Raw genomic sequence first — 23,686 nt, 5'->3', positions numbered from 1 at the left:
GTGGTTGGAGAAGATGCATGAAATGGTTTCAGTTTTCTTTAATTTATTGAGGCTTGCCTTATGACCTAACATGTGGTCTATCCTGGAAAATGCTCTATGTGCACTTGAAAAAATGTATTTCTTGCAATTCTGGGGTGTAATGCTGTAAAAACATTAATTAAATCCATTTGGTGTAATGTGTCATTTAAAGCCCCTGTTTCCTTGTTGTGTGTGTGTGTGTGTGTGTGTGTGTGTGTGTTTGTCTTTTTGTCTGGAAGATCAAAAATGTAATGGGTGTTGAAGTCCCCTACTATGACTATATTACTGTTGATATCTCCCTTTATGTCCATCAATATTTGCTTTATATATTTAGGTGCTCATATGTTGGGTGCATAAATGTTTATAAGGATTATATCCTGTTGTTGGTTTTTTCCCTTTATCATTATGTAATGACCTTCTTTTTCTCTTGTTATAGCCTTTTTTAAAAAGTCTATTTTGAATGATATTAATATTACTACCCCAGCTTTTATTTTTAATTTCTACTTGCATGGAATATCTTTTTCCATCCCTTTACTTTCAGTCTGTATGTATCTTTCATTCCATGGTGGGTGTCTTATAGACAACATATATATGGATCTTTTTTCTTATCTATTCAGCTAACCTATATCTTTTATTGGAGCATTTAAGCTGTTCACATTTAAAGTGACTGTTGATAGGTACATATTTATTGCCACTTTATTCTTTATAATTATGTGCCTCTTTTTTTCCTTTTTCTTCTTATAGAAGTCCCTTTTACATTTCTTGCAATACTAGCTTGTTGGTGATGAACTCCTTTAACTTTTCTTGTCTGGGAAGCTCTTTATTTCTTTTCCAATTTTAAATGATAGCTTGGTTGTAGGTCCATGCTTTTCATCACTGTGAATATTTCACGCCAATCGTTTCTGGACTGAAAAGTTTCTTTTGAGAAATCAGATGACAGTCTTACAGAAGCTCCATTGTAGATAACTAACTGTCTTTCTCTTGTGGTTTTTAAAATTCTCTTTGTCTTTAACCTTTGCCATTTTAATTGTGATGTGTCTCAATGTGGACCTTTTGAGTTCATCTTGTTTGGGACTGTCTGCACTTCTTGGACTTATGTGTCCAGGTTAGGGAAGTTTTCAGTCATTATTTCTTTAAATAGGTTTTCAGTCCCTTGCTACCTCTCTTCTCCTCTGGTACCCCTATGATGCAGATGTCCTTATGCTTGATGTTATCCCAGAGGTTCCTTAGAGTATCCTCATTTTTTAAATTGATTGATTGATTGATGAGAGAGAGAGAGAAACATTGATTTATTGTTCCATTTATTTATTCATTCATTAGTTGATTCTTGTATGCACCCTCACCCATGGATAGAAACCACAACCTTGGCATATTGGGATGACTCTCAAACCAACTACCTGGACAGGATTAGCATACTCATTTTTTAAAACTGTTTTTTTCTTTTTGCTGCTCTGTGTAGGTATTTTCTGCTACCTTGTCTTCCAAATTGCTGATTTAATCCTCTACTTTGTCTAACCTGCTATTTATTCCTTCTGGTGTATTTTTCATCTCAGTTAATGTATTCTTCACTTCTGACTGGTTATTTTTTATGGTTTCTATGTCCTTTTTTATGTTTACTATCTCTTTAAGTTCTCACTAATTTAATCCATTCTTCCCCTAAATTACTTGAGCATCTTTATAACCATTGTTTTGAACTCTATATTTGGTAGCTTGCTTGCCTCCATTTCATTTAGTTCTTTTTCTGTGAATTTCTCCTGTTTTTTCATTTGAGGCATGTTTCTTTATCTCCCCATTTTGGCTGCCATTCTGTATTTATTTCTATGTACTAGGTAGATCTGCTATGTCTCCCAGTCTTTGTATGGTGGCCTTACGTAGTAGGTGTCTTGTGGGGCTTGGTGGTGCAATCTCCCTGATCACCTGAGCTAAGTGCTCCAGGAAAGTCTCTTGTAAGTTATGTGAGCCCTGCTGTTGTAGATGAGTATTGATTACTGTTGCCCTGTCTGTGGATGGGGTTGACCCTTAGGCTGGCTGAATATGAGAATTGATCCCAACCATAGTGTATGAGCTGCTGTGTGGAGCTGACTCTATGAGGCAGAATTTGCCCCAGTAGAGTTTGATGCATGCCAAGCTCTCCCTTTGGCTATGCCACTTGTGGAGCTTAGTGAGTCTGATGTGGTCTGAAGTTCACCACTGTGTATGTTGGTTCTGGGGACTCTTGAAAGGGACTCCAGTGCAGGTCAATGACAGATACTGCCTGTAACCTGCCTTGGGCTACCCGTCTGGAGCTATCAAACAATCCACAGTTTGTGGCTGTCTCTGCTGGGGCTGGGTGCACGTGGGAGGGACCAAGCTGCATACCAAGGCTGGTTACCACCAGCTCCAAGGTCAAGAGCAGGTCAGCAAAAGGCTCAAGGCACCCAGAGATCTGCCTTTGCCTGCCTGCTGCCTGTTAGGCTCAGTCACTGGAAGAGCCTCTGATGGTGTGTGAGTTACATGAGATAGGTTCTCAGTGAGTCGTCAGGTGTGGATAAGTTGTGTTCATCAGGTTGATAAAGATTCAAACTCAGTGCCAGTGCTGTGTCTGAGGCCACTCAGCACAAGAGTCAGTGTACACCAAAGCCAACCCTCTCCCACCTGGGACCTGCGGACCTTTGTGATGGGGCAGGTTCTCAGGGAGTCATCAGGATGAGGCTAGCAGAGTTCAACAGGCTAAAATAGACCAGAGCTTCTTACAGAAATGAAGGCACTGCTCAGGCACAGTGAAAAAAATGGCCCTCACCCCACCTTCAACCTCTTTTCACGTGATTCTGGCACTGTTAAGCCTGCCCAATCCTCCTCAAGAGTTCCTCAACAAGGTCTACATGAGGCTCATGCTGGAGTCCTCCAAAGACCTCTCCACTGGGAGTGATCCCTACAGGGGAGATCCTCCAGGAGTCAGCAGGGAGGTGCTGTTGCCACTCCCCAGGCTGATGTTGAATGGAGAGGATGCTTGACCCAGGAAAGATGACATCTGTGGGTGGTGTGGGAGAGAGACCCAGCACAGGGACACTTGCTGCTGTCACACCAGCCCTCTCCCCACAGCCACACCACTCACTTCTCCATTTTTTTGTTTTTGTTTTTTTTGTTAATCCTCACTCAATTATTTTTTTTTCTTGTTCTTTTCTTTCTTTCTTTCTTTCTTTCTTTCTTTCTTTCTTTCTTTCTTTTTTTTTTTTTTTAGAAACAGTAGAAGAGAGGGAAATAGAGAAAGAGAAAAAAACATCAATGTAAGAGAGACACATCGATTAGTTGCCTCCCACAGGTGCCCCAACCAGGGGCTGAGAATCGAACCTGCAACCTAGGTATGTGCCCTTGACTAGGAGTTGAACCCGACACCCTTTGGTACACAGGCTGACGCTCTAACCACTGTGCCCCACCAAGGCCTCAACTTCTCTCTTTATGACACCAGTTCACTCTGAGTGGCCATTCCCAGGGTGAGTGTCTCAACTGAGATTCTGTGCACTGGCCCTTCAAGAGAGCCACCCCCTTCTCACCAGGACTGGTGGACTCGCCTCGGGTTTTCACAGCCAGATGTTGTGTGGGCTCCTCTTCCCAGCTCTAGTGCTCTCCATTAGGGACCCTGGCATGGGGCTGAGGCCCTTTGCTCCTTCAGCGGAGTCCTCTTCAGGGGAGATAGCCCTTTGGATTCTCACTGCCGCCTATGGGTGTAGGGCCAGTCTCCATGCAGGTTCCTCTGTAAATCCTTACTCAGAAGGCCTCTGTTCAACTAGTCTTCAGATGGTTACTCAGGTTGATTGGCCCTGAGAGGAGGCAAGTGTAACTTCACCTGCTCTGCTGCCATCTGGCCCACTCTGGCCAATTCTTACACTGCGTTTTACCTCCACACATGATGCTGCAGAAGACCCAGAGGCCACACACTCCTCTGGAAGTTGACCATCCTTCTAGTCAAGCTTTTTCAGTTTGAGGCTAAGAAACCCCCAGACGTCTTTCACTCTCTCTCCCGTCTTTTCTGAGCACTGGGCTTATTATTAAGCATGCTGCGGTTTGCCACCAGGACTTAGAAATTTCATCATTATGTGAAGAGAAAACACAAAATTATTTGGTTTTCCCAGATTTGCAAGATTTTAACCACAACTTAAATACCTGTTATTATGGCACAATTTATGCCAAAAAAGAAAAAGTGAAGCTCCAAGTACGTCTAAACCAGTCTTGTGACTGAGAATGGAAAATCTTCTGCCTTCAGCCCAAATTAAAGGGTAGTCAGAATACACCGTGACTTGGCGGAACCTTTCTATGTAGTGAAGGGCCGTCTCCCTCCTTTGCATTTGCAGAAGCTCCAGGCGGGGCCCTGAGAGAGCAGCTGGGAGGACTTGACCTCGGGGTCCTTGAGTCCGGAGCCACCTGGTCTAGGGGTATGGGCACTGGCATGCTGGCGTCCTGGCTTTATCCCCCAGACACCCACAAGCCAGTCCTGGGGTGGGGGCTTGGGCACTGGCATCATTTTTAAAAACTCTGCAGGTGAGCTTAATGAGAACACAGGTCTAGTCGAATCCTCTACTTTTTGAGTGGGACAGTAGAGGTCTAGACAGAGGAGGTTGCCTGACTAAGGTCATCTCACTGGTTAGTGGGGAAGCCTGACTGGGCTGGAACGCCTTGAAGACTGGAGTGCTGTGTATCCAGTTTCGAACTGTTGTTTGGGCTGTTCTCTGATTCTGTGGCCTTATTGTGTGGTCAGGCCTAGAAGTGACAGGAAGGTCACCTTCCTCTGAGATGCTTGTCTGCCTTCCCTCCCTGTGCTTTCTCTCCCACCTGAGACCCCCACCTCCTGTCACCCTGGCACACCCCCTCCTAATTGTACAGAAACCCTGCTGTAGCATGCCCCCCCAGCCCCCAAGCCTGGGATCCCGGCCACGTCCCAGGCCCTGAGTCATGCCAATGAGCAAAGAGATGCCACTGCGTACCAGCCCTGGGTGGTTAATTCAGGCTCAGTAGCCTATCCGATGCCAAACTCAAATCTGTCCACATCCAATGGTTTTAAACATCATCCAAACAAGCAGATTTCTAGCCACTTAGAGCCTGCCGGTTTTACATTCCCCACGAAACTGTACCCAACATCTGCCAGCCAAGGATACCCCAGGCCACAAAGCCCCCAAGCTCTGCTGTCCTTTGGCACCCCATGTCCCCAAGATTCCCACTGTGCTGTTAAGTGCATCACCCAAACACACAAGCCCCCTTTTCCATCCCCTTCCCCAGCCCTGTGCCCTCCTCTCCTCTAAGCAGCAACCACCATTGAATGGCCAGATTCCTACTGTGAGGCCCCCCCAAAGTAGCCTGTGAAAGCATCACCCAGTAAGCTGGAGTGTGCCACTGCCCCCTTATGCTCACACTTCATTCCTTGACGGCCCCAAGTCCGGGGAACCCCCTACATCTGGGCTTTGCCCTTTTTCCAGTCTTCCTTCAAAACTGCTAGCCCAAGTCCCCTGTCTTCTCAAATTTTCTGACCCAAGTAATACATTCATTTCTATGGACATCAGTGGCCAATTCATTTATTCACCAAATGTTTATTGAGCACCCAGGCCTTACCGCATACTGATCTGGGTACTTAAGATGCATCACAGAAGAAAACGTGGAAACCCCTGCCTGTGTGGATGGATGTCTAAGGATGACAACAGCTCACAGCTTCTCCTGCCGTGAGAACACTGCGCCGGGGCCAGGAGGTGCTAAGGGGGAGATCTTGGTGTCGACAGTGAGCTGGTGAGAGGTGCTGCGCTTTAGAGCTGAGCTTCTCACACTTTAACCCACCTAGAATCACCTGGAGACTGATTAAGATTGGATCCTGTCGGTGAGTCTGGTGTGAGGTCTGGGGAGGTGCTGCATTTTAGCTCCCCATATGCTGCTGCTGCTGCTGGTGGTGGTGGTCTGAGGCTTTGAGCTACAAGGCTTTAAAGTAGATTGCTTTAGAGCTGACTCTTCCAGCATCAATACTAGTAAAAATCATGTTAGTGCCTATCACAGAAGGTGGTTGCAAAGGTGGAATGAGGTAATGCAGCCCTTTGCATCTGCTATAAATGATCTGCTTTTGGCAATGAGGAAACTGAAACTCCAAGACCTTATCTCAGCGGTTTTCAACCTGTGGGTCGTGACCCCTTTGGGGGTCGAACGACCCTTTCACAGGGGTCGCCTAAGACCACCGGAAAACACCTATATAATTACATATTGTTTTTGTGATTAATCACTATGCTTTAATTATGTTCAATTTGTAACAATGAAAATACATCCTGCATATCAGATATTTACATTACGATTCATAACAGTAGCAAAATTACAGTTATGAAGTAGCAACGAAAATAATTTTATGGTTGGGGGTCACCACAACATGAGGAACTGTATTAAAGGGTCGCGGCATTAGGAAGGTTGAGAACCACTGCTTATCTCCTCCAGGGCACACATGCAGACAGCAAATGGCTCCAGAGTCCCAAGGCTTGCGTGCGTGGCTGTGCCCTGTCTTGCCTTGAACTACCCTCACCACATAAGCCTCTGAAGGGCAGGGTGGCTGCAGAGTCACGTGTTCGCTGCTGCTGTGACCGTTCAGCCTTGAAGGGTTTCTGCCTTGAACTTCCTCCTTTCATCAGGACTGAAGACATATCAACCTCCCACGCCCTTTTATCACACACGGCATTTCACCCGCATCATCTCGGTTCACGCGTGTATAGTCCTCCTTTCACACAAGGAAGAGAAACTGAGATGGCCAACCTCCCGGGCCTCATTGTCGTCACACACAGGATCTGAGACCTAGATAATATGGTGACGATTTTCTCCAATCGGTGGCCTTTCAACCTGCTGAATGCAGTTTGCTCTTAGCAATGAGAGCTCCTCCTCAAATAAAGCTGGGCAGGAAGTCGGGTTTATGAGCAGCGTGAGGTGGGGCTCCTTCCCAGGCACCTGGGAGAGGGACCCAAGTAGCCCTCTTTAGAACTAGATCGAAGCCACCACTCTCCTGGACCAAGCAAGTAGCCAGGCCCCGCTTGGGCCTGAGTCCAGGACTCCCGGCAGGAGTGGGATGCTCTCCCTGCTCGCCTGACTACTAGCTGAGGGACATCTGATGAGCAGTCCTTCCTAGGGTCTAGTGCACCCACCTCCTGAGCCCAATGCAATGTTCCCCTGGGAGATCCTGTTTCCCGGCACTCTCTGCCCTGAGCCAGGGGCCCTGGACACAGCCAGCAAAGTAGATGCGTTTTTAAGGTTTTATTGTAAAACAGAGCTTAAGGGGCAGGGAACAGGGAACTTTCCACTGGACACAGACAGCACATAAGGGCCGCCACACACTCAGCCCTGCGAGGAGCTGACATACTCAAGTCCCCGTCCCTGCTCCAGGCTGGTGGCACCCAGACACCAGGCGTCTCAGACCAGCCTCCGCGTGGAAGTGCTGAGATGATCAGGAGCCTCTCACTTCAGAGGGAGGAGGACCGGGGCCAGCTGTGCTGGAAGCACTGCCAGCTGCTGGGGGAGGCCTGGAGTACAGATGGTGCTCGGGCCCGGGCAGTGGGGTCCAGACTTACAGGAACGTTTCAGAAAGAAAAACATTAGGCACCCTGGTACATTAACTTCTCATTTTACCGGTTAGGGCATTACAACAATAAGAACGAAAAAAAAAAAAAAAAAAAAAAAAAAAAAAAAAAAGGAGACTTGCTTTCATCATAGTTTTTCACAAACACATGGATGTTTTGCTCTCCCACCCCCTTCCAGGAAGGGCACAATCCCCAAATAAAGCATCTTACAATTGGATACAGTGGTCCTTTAAAATACCGTGAAATCCTTATTTTTTCATTTGGCCACAGACCCTAAAAGCGCTGCTATCCCAAGGTTTGCAAACAAGGTTTGAGAGCCACTTGGTGGGAGGTGAGTGAGTGGCTTCTGGGACCTAGGCGTGGACAGTGGGCAGGCAGGGAACTGGGAGGGGGGAGCAGAGGGTATCCAGTCTGGCAGGTGTCCTGGCTGCTATCTGGAAGGCACAGGTGATGCTGCAGGAAGGGAGTGAAGCCACATTGTGGTCCCAGTTGCCCTTCAGAGAGACCACTCGGGGCGCATGAAGGTTGCGGCAGCTAAGGGGCTGAAGACGGAGTTGGACACCAGGCTCCTCAGTTCCTTCGGGGGGCCCACCTGCCACTGCTGCTCCCCGGACCCCCCCAGGCTGGGACCCCGGGCAGGGCAGAGGGGTGTCCAGAGCCTGGATGTGCTGGCCTAGGGCGGAGTGACAGCACCACTAGTCCTGCTGGAAGTAGAACTTGGTGACCCTGACCGCCTCCCGGGGCTCATTGGTGAGGCTGACGGGCTGGTCGGCCTCCAGGGCTGTGCAGAGGAACCAGCCGGGGCAGGCGGCTGACTCGAAGGTGGTGGTGGGGCCGCTGTCTGAACGGATGAAGGTGAAGCGCTTGTTCTGCTCCGTGGTCTTGCTCAGATCAGTGATGTTGACCTCCTGGAAGCCAAGAGGTGAGCAGGTGAGCGCTCCTGTGCCACCTGCCCCTCCACCCACCACAGGGGTCCCGGGTCTCCCAGAACATTCCAGGGGACGCTGACTGCAGAGCCTGCAGGAGACCAGATGGCCCACGGACACAACTTGGCTTGGGAAAATCTGGCCGCTCTGGCCAGGGCTCAGAGAGTTTAATGAACACGTGGCCCCATCAGCAGGGGCCCAGGCCTGTGGAGGCTGAGCTCAGTTGGGTCTGTGCCTCCAAGGAGGGGCCAGTGCAGAGGTGGTCAGAGCATCATACTCCATTCGACGCTGCCATCTCTGCCCCACCCAGCAGGCAGTCGCCCTGCCGCGAGTGGAGCAATGGTGCCACGGTTACAGCCACTGGGCTAAGGTTACCTTGGGTTAAGATGTGTCCCAGCACTCTCCCGAGACAGAGCCATCTTTTCTGAGGGCAGCCCATGAATACTGCATGGGACTAAGGCGTGCAGGGCCCAGATGGCATGTCAGGACTGGGAGAGAGAAGTCTGCATGGAGTTTTACTGAAAGAGGCCAAGTCTCTGTGGGTTGGAGGCCCTTGGACAAGAGAGCAGCATCCAGGGATCGAGGTCCCCAAATGAGCCTCCTCCTGGTGCCCACCCCTGTGTCGCTCCCTCCCCCACTGAGGCAGACTCAGCGACGTGACGGGCTTTGGCCAAGGGGACGAGCAGTGTGATGCAAGCAGACATTTATTAAGTGCTGTGATTTTGGAATAATCCCTGTGAGAAGCCAGCAGCCGAGCTCCTTGCTGGATGTACCTGCAGGACTGGCCCAGCCAGCCCACGTGAAACAGAACAGCCCGGCGGACCCCAGACAGCCCACAGGAAGAGCACATGCAGTCGCTCATGGTTGGGGTGGCTGTTAGCAGGCGGGTGCTTACCTCCAGCTGGAGCCTGGTCTCATCGCCAGCCTTGACGCAGGCCAGGCACAGCTTCCCGCCATGGATGCCCAGGAGCACAGTGTGGGGCTCGATGGGCACCACGTCTATCTTCTCTGGGGAAGAGCAGAGGGCAGGGTCAGCTTGTAGAGAAGAGGAGGCGCCGATGGAGAAGAGCCTGGATGCTTCCCGGGGCTCCTCTGTCCTCCTGACTAAACCCAAGGTCCTAAGGACAGTGGGGCCCCATCGTTCTGGTCTGCATCCAAGCAGAAGATCCAACCAAGAGCAGCCACCTAGCTGCTCCTCCGGGCCAAGTCACCTGGGTTCTGCTCCACCTGATTCCTATCTTCCCTCAATCCCCGGAGACCTGCATGCCAGGTCAACAGTGTGCTGCTCCTGGGCCATGTCGCAGTAAAAGCCACGCCTTTCTGCTTCAGCGTGTTTATTAGGAGCAATACCAGGACTGGAAAGGCGGGTCTTGCCCGGGGGGGGGGGGGGGGGGCGGTGGCGGTAAGGAGCATGGAGAGCAGGGGAGGCAGGGTGAGGAGATGGAGGGGATGCCAAGCCAGCCGACAGGATGTGGGAGCTTCCCAGAAGGCCAGCGGTGAAGCTCTCCCACCACGTCATCCGCCCACCCTCCTCGTACTGAAGGGAAACTGAGGAATAGACTGGGGCAGCTGCCCGAGTCCATCTGGCTTAATTAGGACCTGGCCCGGAGCTTGCTGATGTGTGCACAAGGAAGGCACACAGCCCAGCCTGTGTGCTGTGTTCACTGTGGGAGTGAGTGAGAATATAAACCTCAGGGACGCGGGGCTGACTGGGCACAGGAGGAAGGCAAGGTCTTGGCCTAGCCTTCTGCCCTGTGCCCGCCCCCCCCCCTCCACTGCCCCGGAGCCGTGGCCCTGGGACCACGGTGCCTGAAGGTGGAGGCTCCCCAGCTATATCTCCCCTCCCTGCCCTCAACTGTGCCCTCCAGTGGCCCGGCCTCCCCAGCGGGATCAGGATGTCACAGAGTCCACAGCGCGGCAGACCCAGGCCGTGACCCAGCGCCGGCACAAAGGCGTTCCTGGCAGCCACTCACCTTCTAGTTTCGTATTTGGTCCTTGCAAGTATCCGGCAACTAGTTGGTTGTTCCTCAGGTAGAAGGTCTTCTGGTTAACATCCCAGATTCTGAAAAGCAAAAGGGCCTGCTGTACTGGACAAGGTTGTGCCCGGCCCTGGGCTCAGCCCCTTCTTGTGTCTCCCAGAGCTCACTGAGTCTGCACCCAACTTTCTGCGGGGGAGTGGTGTTTCCCACACCCAGGGCATGAGGAGGCAACTGAGGTGGCCCCGGACAGGACACTGGCCCTCTCCTCGCCCTGCTCCCCTCCGCGGGTTCCCTGGACCAGCACCTGGACCTCAGCCCTGGGGCGGCCCCTGCCAGTAGGACTGCCGGGGGCACAGAGTCCGTCCCCTGCCCCACATGGGCCACCAGCCACCATGGCTACTGAGCTCCTGGAAGGTGGTGCACCTGAGGATCTGCATTTTTAAGTTTGATTTTACTTTTATTAATTTAATTTTATTAACTATTAAATGTACACTTAGAGTCATCTGAGACCAGTGGCCACCGCAGAACGCTGCATTTTAAGGCACAGAGGACCTTGTAGCAACCGAGGGGGTCTGTCCCAGAGTCTGTCCTCCACCGCCAGGGCCTGTGCTGGGTCTGGCAGGGGCAGCGTCCCCGGAAGGGGTCAGCTTCCCGGCCAGCTCCCCCAGGTGCCTGTTTCTGGCTCCTGGTCCTTCCTTCTTGGCGAAGGGCCCGTCCACTGGAGGGCCCTCCACTCCCTGCTGCCCACCAGCCCGACTGTGGCCTGTGTCCTACGAAAGGCAGCTGACACCTCCCCCTCCCCAGGGGGCTTTGAGGAGCCCACACGCTGGGTGGGCGGTCAGGCAAACAAAAGTTCTTTGCACGTGGATGCATTTAACCTTTCGTAATTATTCTAGCTCTGGAGGAGTGTCCATCTGAAGGGACTAACAGCCCTGACTGGAGCCTCCGGGGGCATCTCCTGGAGCTCCCCGCCACAGGAGGAGGCAGAGCCAACCTCCCCCTCTGGATACGCACGCACACAGTCTGACCTGCAGCCCCTGCCAGAGACACCCAGAGCTGGGGGTGAAGTCACCCAGCCCAGCTCAGTCCTGGGTAGCAGGGCAGAGGGCGTGTGCAGATGCGTCGCAGCCTGTCATCTTCACAGCAGTGATGGTGATGTCTCACAAAGCTCCTGACCCAATCGCTAAAGATCACAACACCTTGGGGACACGTTATAGTTCACGGAGCACAGTCACACTGTGACCTTCACAACCTCTCTGGCAGGCAGGCAGGAGTCACTGGAAACCCCATCACAGGTGGGGAAACTGAGGCCTGGGGGTCAGGATCTGCCACCGTGAGCACAGACAGACACTGCTAACCACCATCTAGAACCAAGGGCCACCCTGCCCCGGCGCCCTCTCTGCTTCATTGCCCAGCACACCCAGCCCACACCCCAGCCAGGCTCTTGGGCACGTGTCTGTCACCTGCTGAGTTGCCAGGGTGTCTGGGAAAGCCAGGCAGGCAGGCCTCAGAGCCAGTCATGCTTGCACATCTGGGACATTTTGAAACACAAGTCCTGCAGGCTTCACACGTGGCAGCCGCTTTGTGCAATAATGGACGTCCCTTTCCCGCCCGACAGAAACGCGAGGGCTGTAGCACGTCCCCCGCCTCCTCCGCCGGCCTTACCTGAAGGCTTGCATCTTGCTGGGCCTCCTGCCTGAGGGGCGGCAGGCTGTCTCTGAAGGGAACAGGAAGAGGAGGAGAGAGATTAGGTGACTGAGGGGGCACCTGCAGATTGCCATCCCGGGGCGCCTCGTGCAACAAGGACTGCCATTCTGGGCCGGAGGAGCTGCTTATAAAGAAGGTAGCCACTCACCACACCAGCAAAAACGGAAATGCCCTCACATTTCCAAAAAGAGAAACCTTGCTGTTGTCACGGTCAGGCCTGCTGGGTGTCGCAACACAGTGTTGTAACCATCCCTCCCCTTTTCCCCGGTGTAATTTCCCCAAAATGGAGATCTCCATTTCCCTTCACTGAGTTCCTGGGAAGAAAAGCACAACCTTCACCAAACACCGTCATCTGCCTGACAGGTGGCCAGGGACTGTTGGCCAACCTGAAGCAAATGTGAAGAACTTGAGGCATGGCTGCATGGAAGACTGACAGACAGCTGTCAGAGGGGAGGGGGTGGGACTGCATGAAGGAAGGTGATGGGAATTAGCTGAAGAGCGTATATGCACAGCCCAAGGACACACACAACAGTGTGGTGATGGCCAGAGGGAAAGGGGGTTGGAGGTTGGGGGAGGAGGTCAAAGGGGTGGGTTGGAGAGGAAAAGAGACATTGCTTGGGGGGGATGTGTGCAGGATGCAGTGTGCAGAGGAGGTTTCGTTGACTTGTACACTTGAAACCTATATAGGTTTCACCTCAACGTCACCCCAATAAATTCAATTTTTAAAAAACCATGAATCCGAGTAAAAATGTCCCCTTTCCTAATGCCGAGTGCCAGGGCTGAGCACAGGGACCGTCTCCTGTCACGTGGTGTCCACAGAAGGAGGGACGACCTAGCTGGACTCTGGACCAGGGCTGCGAACCTCCTGTAAAAAGGACCAAATAGTAAACATTTTAGGGTTTGTGGGCCACGCAGTCTTGGGATTTCTCAACTCGGAGTTGTAGTTCAAAGGCAGTGAACAGTCCGTAACTGAACAAGCTGGGTGAGCTCTGTGTGACTTTATGTACAGAACCGCGTGGCGGCTTTGCCTGCAGGTTGCCACCCCTGCTCCAGAGCCAGCTGCCTGGAAGGGGCTTTGACACCAGCTCTGCTCCTGCTGTCCACTCTCTGAGGTTATGGTCCTGGGACACTGGGTGAACTCAGCCCCAGGTCAGAAGTGGGTCCAAATTCCCCCTGCCCCTCGCCCACAGCCACCTGTGTGGCCTGGAACAAGTCACTTCACTGATTGCAGCCTTTGCCTCCTCACATTCAGAATGAGGCCTATCATGTCTTCCCCACAGTGTGAGGAGGGAGGGAAGGAAGAAGCAAAGGGAAGGGAGGGGAGGGAAGGGAAGGCAGTAGGGAAGGGAGAGTTCCGGTCCAGAGTGGGCAGTAATAAACACAAATTCCCTTCCTTATTGCATTCTTGCATCCTAGAGACTTAGGGTAAAGGTAAGCACACTAGTATTTATGGAAAGAACAAAGGCAAGAAGGGTTCTCTGTGGCCTGAGTGATGGGAGTACATGTTGGTGCAGAAACAGGTCTCAGCGTCTCAGGACTGAGGCGAGCGCGGCAGTCCCCCATCTCCCAGCCACTGTTTGGAAGAAGACCCAGAAGGCCCAGGAAGGAAGGGGTCCTGCCCAAGTCACACAGCTCGTCAATGACACTGACAGGACTCCCAGCCAGGGCCAGCCTCCTGAAGCCATCCATGGGATGGGTCTGACTTTATTTTTAATCAACAAATCAGAGTCTATGTCCAAATGAGGGTAAACCCTTCAAAGGGGAGGTCACTCCGTGTATTTGAAAGTTGCTAAGAGAACAAATCTTAAAAGTTCTTATCACAAGAAAAAAATTATATAGTAAAACCATGTGTGGTGACAGGCAAATCATTGGGTCCTACACGCGAAATCAGTATATGTCAATTACGCATCAATAAAAAAATAAAGAGGAAGGCTACAAAAGAACTTCCCAGATCTTTAAAGAGCTCCTCATGAGAACAAATGGAATGTTTCTGAAAAAACTGTATCACCTCCCTGAGCGTTTGCTTGGGGAGGCGGATGGCTCGTACCTGCCCTGCTCTGTTGCCACAACCTTTGAGTTGGTGGGAGTTGTTGACCCTCCGCAGCACATTTGAGAGATGGTATCTGTCTTTGAGGGTCAGGGGCGATTGGTTTTTGTTAGTTTTAGGGAGGGCTGCTTGAAGGAGGTGCTGTGCATGAACCCACAGTCAAGGTCCTGCCCACAGTTTGGTTCCTGGGTATGTTCCTCAGCCCCCAACCCAAATTCAGAGACAGATCTCTCCTGGAGAGCTGAAGCCTGGGTTGCCACCTTTCCCACATGTGTGCCCTTTACCCACTGCACCCGAGAAGTGGCCCACAGGCCTTCGGGCCCGGCTTGAAGTCAGGAAACCTGGGCTGCATCCTCCTTCGTCAGTCCTGAGCTGGGCCGCCAGGACATGTATGTGCCCAAGCTCTCCTGGTCCAAGTTTCATTATCCATTAGCTGGGCTACTAACAGACGCCTTGTCATGGGTCGCTACGTGGACTGAGGTGCTGCACATGGTGTACTTAGCCCTGACCTGGTCACGGAGGAAATACTCAAACAATAAATTGCTATTGAGTGTGCTTTGCATCCCAGTTAAAGTGGGTGAGGGCAATCACAATGCCCCTGACCGTCTACACTGCCCTGCACTCCGGCCCTCACTCCCTGGTGTGGGAGGAAGCAGGGAGAGGGGCAGCTCCCTCCTCTACTCACGCTTCTGGCCACAGTTCCACTCTTGGTTCCGTCTTAAGACAGTTGATGTCCCTACGATTTCTGCCCACAGGAAACCTCTGACTAAACTTATTCTCAGTTCTAGTGCTCAGTCCCTCACGCTGCTTCCTGAATTAAGATCAATGGCCACATCACACAGTGGACTTGGCCCTCCCAGCTGCCTCTTGTCCCTCTCTCTGAGCTGCAGGCATCACAGGTATGTCGAGTGTCTTCCATGCTGAGCCCTCCCCGACTGGACACTTATGACAGCAGAACCGACCAAGTCCCACTTACAGAGAGACAGGAACACCAGGCTGTCCACGTCCCAGGAGTGGCAGTAGGCAGGTCTCCAGGGTGAGCCCTGCGTGTTGATGCCCATACAGTGTTCAGCACGGCAACATTCACATGAACGCCATCTCTTTCTCAGTTTCAGTTCATTGCGTCTTTCCGTTCTACAGTTTACATTTGGTTCCTTTCTTGTAGTTTCTAGTTCTCTGCCCAAAGTTTCCATCTTGTCTTTTACATTTTCAACATTTTATTTGTGGTTCGTGTAAAGACTGCTCCTGATAACTCCCTCGTTGGAGCTCCACTGGGCCTTTTCCTATTGTCTGTTTCATTCCTGCGCAGGTTGCCTTGTCTGTGCCTGACAACAGGCTGCTGCTGACTGCTAGACACCATATAGCAAATGCTGTTGGGATCAATGAGGCTCTGGATGATGTTGTCTTTATCCAGAGACAATTCACTTTGGTTCCACTGGGCAGTGAGGCCAGGGCGCGGCAGCCCAGGTGCCCTTCCCACAGGCAGGGCTGGAGATGACACAGTCACTGTGCAGACTGCTCCACTTCCATCCACTCCTCATCCTCCAGGGTCCCAGCCCAAACCTGCAGCGTTTATCCAGGCCCCTCCTCCTCAGTGGGAGATAAAGGCAAATGTTATCCTCCTCATCCCCAAGCCCCACGAGTCTGTTCAAAGTCCAGCCACAGCTTTTGAAACCAGCAGATGCATTCAGTGCAGTAAACAGGTAAAGGCCCAGGTGCTGAGCTCCAACTCACTGGGCCTTTGCAGTTCCTCAGAGCCTTGGTCAGAACATTTCCGGTCAAGATGGTTCAGGTAAATGTAATCCTCCAATCCTCCCACAACCACATCAACATTACAACTCAACTACAGAACAACATCATTCAGAACCGCCTGAAATCTAGCTGAGTAGATGTCCTACAACTAGGGATTTAAAGGAGAAACCACAGCCTGGCCGGTATTGCTCATTGGTCGAATGTCAAACTATGAACCAGGAGGTCACAGTTCAATTCCTTATCAGAGCACATGCCAGAGTTGTGGGCTGGATCCCCAGTGTGGGGCATGCCGGAGGCAGCCAATCAATGATTCTCTCTCATCATTGATGCTTCTATCTCTCTCTCTTCCTTCCTCTCTGAAATCAATTAAAAAAATATATTTTTAAAAATAAAAGAGAAAAATAAAATAAAATAGGAAGCCATGTCTTGGCTGCGAAGGTCCCTCCTGAGAAGCGAGGTGTCCCAACCTCACACCAGGCCTACCAGCCCAGGGTTCCAGAGCCAGGAAGAGAAGTCCCGTAACTTCTGGCTGTAAAAACCAATGGGAATTGTGGCTGAGATGGAGGCTGCTGGAGTACCAGGCAGTTCCTCTCAAAGGGCCCACATATGGATTTACTTGGACCCACTCCCTCTGAGCTCCAGCACTGGGTCAGCAATTTGAACGGAAACAAGGACATATTCAGAAACTGAATTGTCTGGCATCAGGGTGAAAGTGGGGGGCGGGGAGGGGAGGTCAGTTTCTGTCAGACAAAAGTCCTGGATGAGGCCATTTCTCCTTTTCTGGCCCCCACCACCACCCCAGAGCCAACAGGTAGGCACAATATCTGAGTTTCACCTACCTGGCTCAGACTGTTTGCCCCACCTAACCTGTGGGCCCACCGACGCTGTTTCCAGTGGCTTTCCATGCAAATGGCCTCTTCCACCTGATGCTTTGGACTCTCCGAACATCTTTCTAACAAGCAGCATCTGGCCTTGACATGCCCCGTACCTCTTGCTAAGCGGCCCCAGGCCTGGCACTGGCAGTAGTAGCCTTGGTTCGTAACTTGACCTCTCTGGGTACCTTCAAGCCCAGCGTAAATGGTAGCCAGTTACAGATTGCTCTGTAGCTGGTGTTGGGTGGCCTGGGTAGTGCACAAGTGATGGCTGACCTTGCACCTCCCAGGAAGCCCCAAAGCCAGTGCGCCTAGTGGACAACTTCTGACCACACTGGATTATAACCCTACCACCTCCATGAGTGACTCATCAAGGGGTACACTTAGTGGGCACCAAAGCCCCACTGAAGCAAGTCCTGCTTCATACAGTCAACGCCTGCACAGCAGCAACTCCACTATCGTCGCAGCTTATCCTTGCAAACAGTTGGCCTGGGGGTCAATCCCTCCCAGTGTTTCAAACAGCAATCAAGGCTCAACTACAACTGGACAGTGCACACTGCTCACACAGGGACACACCTGGAGCACCCAGCTCAGGTGACTGGGAAGGCTGTGCCACTGGGCCTTACAGGACACCTACCTAACAAGGCCACTCTACTAAATCTGGGAGACGTAGGAGCTCTACCTAATGCATAGAAACAGACATTGGGAAGTAGACAAAATGCGGAGACAAAGAAACAGGTCCCAAATGAAAGAACAGGAGAAATCTCTAGAAAAAGAACTAAGTGAAATGGAGGCAAACAAACCACCAGATACAGAGTACGAAACAATGGCTATAAGGATGCTCAAGGAACTTAGTGAGAACATTGAGAAACTTAGTGAGAGGGAAGGAGGGGAAGAGAGAGAGAGAGAAACATCAATGTGAGAGAGACATATCAATTTGTTGCTTTCTGCACACACCCAGATAGGGGCCAGAGATCAAACCTGCAACCCAGGTGTGTGCCCTTAACTGGGAATCTAACCCAAGACCCTTCAGTGTGAGGGCTGATGCCAAAGAGAGAATCTTAAAAGCGGCAAGAGAAAGACAGCTATCTACGACAGCAGTCGCCAACATGTGGACCACAGACCACTGGTGGTCCGTGAAGTCCGAAAGGTTGGCAACCACTGATCTATGAGAGAGCTCCCATAAAACTATCAGCAGAAATTTTGCAGACCAGAAGGGGTTGGAAAGAAATTATTCAAAATGATGAAAAGCATGGATCTACACCCAAGATTACTCCACACAGCAAAGCTATCATTTAGAATCTAAGGGCAGATACAGAGTTTCCCAGACAGGAAATAGCTAAAGTAGTTGGTTCATCACCACCAAACCAATATTACATGAACTATATTAAAGGGTCTTCTTTAAAAGTAATAAGAAGAAAAGATAAAAAAGATGAACAATAAAAGGGCAATAAATGCATATCTATCAACAATTGAATCTGAAAAATAAAAACAAATGAACAAGCAGAAACAGACGTAGATACAGAGAACATTTTGACAGTTGCCAGGTGGGAGAGGTGTCTCTCCATCAGTCCTCAACACCCCAGCCCTGCCGTGTAGCCAAGTCCATTTTAACCAAATCAGCAGCTTATTGGAAGCTCCCTACAGTAGCCGGTCAGATTCTCCTGGGCATCTCTGCCCCACAAACCGCAGCATCAGGGTAGTCATATCTGCTGCCCAGCTGGTGAAGGGCAATCGGGAGTGTGTGTGTGTGTGTGTGTGTGTGTGTGTGTGTGTGTGTGTGTGTGAAGCCAACTGTTACAATCACTGCTCTCCTTCCAGGTCTAAGTGCTCAACGGACAAGGAGTCCTTGCTCAGCTTCTTCCACGATGGGTTTGGGCCAGCAGCTTCTGGGTTTGATGTGGATCTGCACTGCAGACTGTTCTTTGTTAAGCCTAGTTATCTTGGGTTTCCAGAGGGACATGTTTGCTCTTGCCGTCTTGGTTCTGATGAGAAGCTTTATGAGGCAGCTTCTCCCAGGCAGAAGGAAAGGGATGGGCACTTGGGGAAGGAGAGCCATCCCTGCCTGCTGTGCTCAGGCTCCTTTCTCATACAGATCTCATGTGGTCCTCACAACATGACAACAACAAGCTGTGCAAGGTGGGCACGTTTACACACACCTTTGAGAGTGGCAAATACATACACTCAGTCTGTAGGATAAGAAATCAACTCTCAGCCCTGACCAGTTTGCTCAGTGGAAAGAGTATCGGCCTGTGGACTGTGAGGTCCCAGGTTCGATTCCGGTCAAGGGCATATACCTTGGTTGCGGGCACATCCCCAGTAGGAGGTATGCAGGAGGCAGCTGATGTTTCTCTCTCATTGATGTTTTTAACTCTCTATCCCTCTCCCTTCTTCTCTGTAAAAAATCAATAAAATATATTTTTTAAAAAGAAAAAAAAAAAGAAATCAATGCTCAGAAAGATTAAATCACTTGCCCGGGTCCTGGCAAAGGCAGCATTTGAACCCAGTTCCTATACTCACCCGGACACCGCTGTCCTGCCAGTGTGGCAGCTGGCTTTTCTTCAATGCTTCATATCGCAGTTCACAAAAGCAAGAATTACATTTGTTCTTACGGTGTTCCTTTCAGTTTCAACTCATATCTTACAGACCAACAGTTTATTCCATAATTACTTTGAAATGTTAGTGTTTTGTTTTGTTTTGTTTTGGTAAGGAAACGATGGTTCTAAAACCTTACATGTGCTAAAGAGAAAGCTCTTTATCTGCTTACAGAGTAGGGTGGCCACTTGCCCTGGTCTTTCCAGGACTTCCCCAGTATTGGTACTGAAAGTCCCACATCTTGGGAACTCCTCAGTCCTTGGAAAACTGATATGGTCACCATATTACACGAGCCCTTAAAAAGTGCTATCGCCATCTGCTGGCTGATGCCCCAAATTGTAGGTACAATTCACAAGCATTGTATCTTGCATGTTCAGCGTGGGTTTTTTATTTGTTTTAATCCTCACCAGAGGATATGTTTTTATTGATTTTTTATAGAGAGAGGAAGGGAGAGGAAGAGAGAGAGAGAGAGAGAGAGAGAGAGAGAGAGAGAGAGAGAGAGAAACATAGATTAGTTGTCTCCCTTATGCACCTGACTTGGAATCAGATCCCCAACCTGGGTATGTGCCCTGATCAGGAATTGAACCTGCAACCCTTTGGTGCACTGAACAACATTCCAACCACTGAGCCACACTGGCTAGGGCTGTTTAGCGTGTTTTGAGCAGCAGAGGTGTGGTCCATTTTACTAGATAAATAGACATATAGATAAAGCACATAAGAGTGCCCCCCAAATTTAAATTTTCCACTCAAGAAAAGAGACCATAGTAGATATAGTAGTGATCAATTAATTTTTAATTTATCAATTCATATCTAATTGCCTCCAACTATGTAATCACTATATAGTCAACATCTAGCAGCTTAAAATTGTTTTCAAACTTGGGTTCTATAAAGGACTTATCGTGGGTCAGTGGTACAGGGAGGCCCGGAGGCGCAGTAAGGTGGGTGACTTGCCCAAATTATGTACTAGGTGGCCCATCTACATCCTGCTCCTCTGTACTCGCTCTCCCGGCTCTTTAGTCAAACCAAGCATCTCTCCATGTTCTCTCTCCTCAGAGCCCTGTCCTCTGCTTGGCCACAGAGGTGCCACCCAGGCCGCTGGCCTTAGATGGAGAAGGGATTCCTCTTCCCAGGAAATGGTGTTCTCACTGGGCTTTCATGCACTGTCTCCTGAATTCGATTCAGATCAAGTACAAATACATTTAGTTAGCATCTATGTTTAAAATATTTTGGAAGGAACCATTTTTAGGTGCAGTGATTTTTTCCACAGTATAGTGATTTTTCAGTCTGGGAGTGGTTCCAGCATCCTCCTTTACACATTGGAAAAACGCACAGGCCCATGGCCTAACATAGTAACATGTCACTCTAGAGCTGCGGTTCTCAACCTGTGGGTCGCGACCCCTTTGGCGGTCCAACGACCCTTTCACAGGGGTCGCCTAAGACCATCCTGCGTATCAGATATTTACATTATGATTCATAACAGTAGCAACATTACCGTTATGAAGTAGCAACAAAAATAATTTTATGGTTGGGTCACAACATGAGGAACTGTATTTAAAGGGCCAGAAGGTTGAGAACCACTGCTCTAGAGACTGTTCCGCCCCCTGGGGGAAGGTGGGGACTTGCTTCCTGTGGAATAGTCCCTTGTGGTTTACAAAGCACTTCTCCTTCCATAGTCTCCTTTGGTCTCAGGCCCCTGCAGCGTAGCACAGTGGGGAAACAAACTGTCTGCAGTCAGGCCAGACTCTTCCCTTACAGCCATGCCTGATCTTGAGCAAATTGCTTAACCTCTCTATGCCCCAGTTTCCTCTTATGGAATGTGAACAATGATCGTCCTTCCCACAAAGTTGTTATCAGGATTAAATAAGATAAACCACGTGAGGAGCTCAGCAGAGCCCCTGGTTTGCAGGGAGCCCAATGGAAACTTTTGCGACAACAGACACACCTCGGAGATCTTGCAGGTTTGGTCCCAGACCACAGTGATAAAGCGCACACCACAATAAAGTGAGACACACAAACTTTTCTCTTCTTTTGTGCATATGAACGTTATGTATCTACTATAGTCTATTAGGGGTGCAATAGTATTATCTCTAAAAAACAACTCAATTAAAAACAGTTTACTGCTAAAAACGCTAACCATCATCTGAGTCTTCAGCAAGTCAAAGTTTTTTTGCAGGTGGAGAGTCTTGCTTTGATGTTGATGGCCGCTGACAGATCAGTGGTGGTTGCTGAAGGTGGGTGGCTGTCCAGTTTCTTAAAATAAGACAACAGTGAGGTTTGCCACTTCGACCGACTCCTCCTTTCACAAAAGCTTCTCGGGAGCATGCAGAGCTGCCTGATAGCATGGTACCCACAGCAGAGCTTCTTTCAGGATTGGAGTTAGTCCTTCAAACCCTGCTGCCGATTTGCCAACCAAGCATATGTGATATTCTAAATCCTTTGTTGTCATTTCAACAATCTTCACAGCATCGTCACCAGGGGGAGGTGTGTGACTCTTCCTTCGACTTGAACTTGGAGGCACTTGTAAGGTTATTAATTGGCCTGATTACAATATTATTGTGTCTCAGGGACTAGAAAGGCCCGAGGAGAGCGAGAGAGATAGGGGAACAGACGGTTGATGGAGCAGTGGGAACACTCACAACATTTATCAATGTCAATGTCTTATATGTGGTGCCAAAAGCAATGACCATGGTGACATCAAACATCGTTGGTCACAGATCACCATAACACATATGAAAATAAAGAGTCTGAATTATTGCAACGCCAAAACGTGACACAGAGACATGAAGCAAGCAAAGCTGTTGGGAAAATGGCACCGACAGACTGGCTGGATGCAGGGTTGCCACAAACCTTCGATTTGTAAAAAATGCAAGTGAGAACCAGAAGGAAAAAGAGTTTACCCATTAGAGGCCAATTTAGAATTGGAACCTGCGTCTTCAGACCACCAATCCTAAGATATTTTCTGTGCCCCACACAGATATTTTTTAAAAATATATTTTAGCTGTTTTATTATTGTTCTTCTAGCTCATGAATTATCATTAACAGGATAAATAGCTTAAAAGACTAACATGACAGAGAAACAACAGAGGTAAAATGAAATGCATGAACCTATAATACTTGCCTTTAAGAAACCCATAATTTAATCAATATTTATTCTAATATAAAACAAATTGTAAGTGGTTTCATTTCTGTCACCCATAGTTCAGTTTGAAGTCAGCACTTTTTTCCCCACACAGATCTTAACCAGAGCTTGCTAACCGGTAGCCCATAGACTATTTTATTTGATCACTTTATTTAATCAAAATACTACACATACCAAAATCAGGATCTCTGACTCTTGAAAAATAAGAAGTTCTGTCTACCTGGGCCCTAATTCTCATGGGACAAGATCTGCTGGAATTAACTGGTGACAGCTGCCATCCTCTCTGCTACCCCTCAGATCTTGTGGCCAATCCCAGCTTCCCTCCATGTTCTTCTGAGCTTACCCTGTCCTTCCTCTCATTTTACAGAAATGCCTCCCTAATTCCCATGTCTCCATCAACAGAGGGAAATGCACAATAGACTCTCAGAGCACCAAGGTGTTCCTCCCGTCAGGCCAGCCTCCTGTTCACCTGCTGGCGGCACCACAACCGCGTGGTCTCCCCGTGGCGCTGTGGCCTCCGCAGTGGCCAGGCTGCCCAGGCAGGCCTGGAGCTCCCCGCCCCTGCCATTTCCCTGGAAGCTTGCTTCCCAGAGCCTGAAAGCATTTGGAAAACACCGATGGTGGACATTTTCCTCCCCATTTTTCAGATGAAGAATACAAGAGTGGAAAGAGCTTACCTGAAGCCATGGGAGGACCTGAGAGAATACGAGGTCTTCTGAGGTTTTCCAGCCGCTGGCTCCAGCCCGGGCTGCGATGCAGAAAAGACGCGGAGTGGTACCTGTGCACCTCCTGGGAGCTGCCTCTTCCTCCTGAGACCTGGGGAGAGGCAGGAGAGCAGCTGCCTTCCACACACCCACGCAGGCTGGCCAGGCCCTGCTGCCAGAGCGGTGACTCAGCCTAGCAGAAGCCAAACTGGTTCTTATCTGCTTAAGATGGGAGGCCACGTGAGGACCTGAGCTGGACCAGTGGGGCTGGCCCTGTGTGCCCACCCCACCCAACTGCCACCAGTTCATGCGTGGGTCCACACATGCAGACAATATGGACCGACTTGATCTTGTGTGCCAGCCACTCCTCCAGACATGG

At 50.0% G+C, this 23,686-nt stretch overlaps 1 protein-coding gene across 2 annotated transcripts; it reads right to left on the bottom strand.

Moving 5' to 3' along the window:
• Window positions 1-7,248: 7,248 nt before the first annotated feature.
• On the bottom strand, window positions 7,249-23,453 carry IL1RN (interleukin 1 receptor antagonist). Of its 2 annotated transcripts, XM_036311671.1 has the most exons (5): window positions 23,281-23,453; window positions 12,157-12,208; window positions 10,486-10,574; window positions 9,408-9,520; window positions 7,249-8,494 (listed from the first exon to the last, which is right to left on the bottom strand). In XM_036311671.1, exons 1-5 carry the CDS (start codon window positions 23,288-23,290, stop codon window positions 8,282-8,284), a joined length of 477 nt encoding a protein of 158 aa, XP_036167564.1. In that variant the 5' UTR covers window positions 23,291-23,453; the 3' UTR covers window positions 7,249-8,281. The 2 variants fall into 2 exon arrangements, with proteins under 2 accessions (XP_036167564.1, XP_036167562.1); XM_036311669.1 differs by lacking the exon at window positions 23,281-23,453 and having other exon boundaries at window positions 12,157-12,772.
• Window positions 23,454-23,686: the final 233 nt, after the last annotated feature.

This window comes from Myotis myotis, unplaced genomic scaffold (genome assembly GCF_014108235.1).
Source record: "Myotis myotis isolate mMyoMyo1 unplaced genomic scaffold, mMyoMyo1.p scaffold_m19_p_59, whole genome shotgun sequence".
Lineage (NCBI taxonomy): Eukaryota > Metazoa > Chordata > Mammalia > Chiroptera > Vespertilionidae > Myotis > Myotis myotis.
Note: the sequence above shows the minus strand (reverse complement) of the source record. Positions and strands in the feature narration are given on the sequence as shown.

Bases quoted from the DNA above. Each gene is read 5' to 3' on its own strand.
- IL1RN (XM_036311669.1), bottom strand. From the start codon at position 12,272: ATGGCAATCTGCAGGTGCCCCCTCAGTCACCTAATCTCTCTCCTCCTC. The intron at 9,521-10,485 runs GTGAGTGGCTGC...GCTCTTCCCCAG, and splicing joins ACCAAATACGAAACTAGAAG to AGAAGATAGACGTGGTGCCC. The intron at 8,495-9,407 runs GTAAGCACCCGC...CTTGGCTTCCAG, and splicing joins AGACCAGGCTCCAGCTGGAG to GAGGTCAACATCACTGATCT.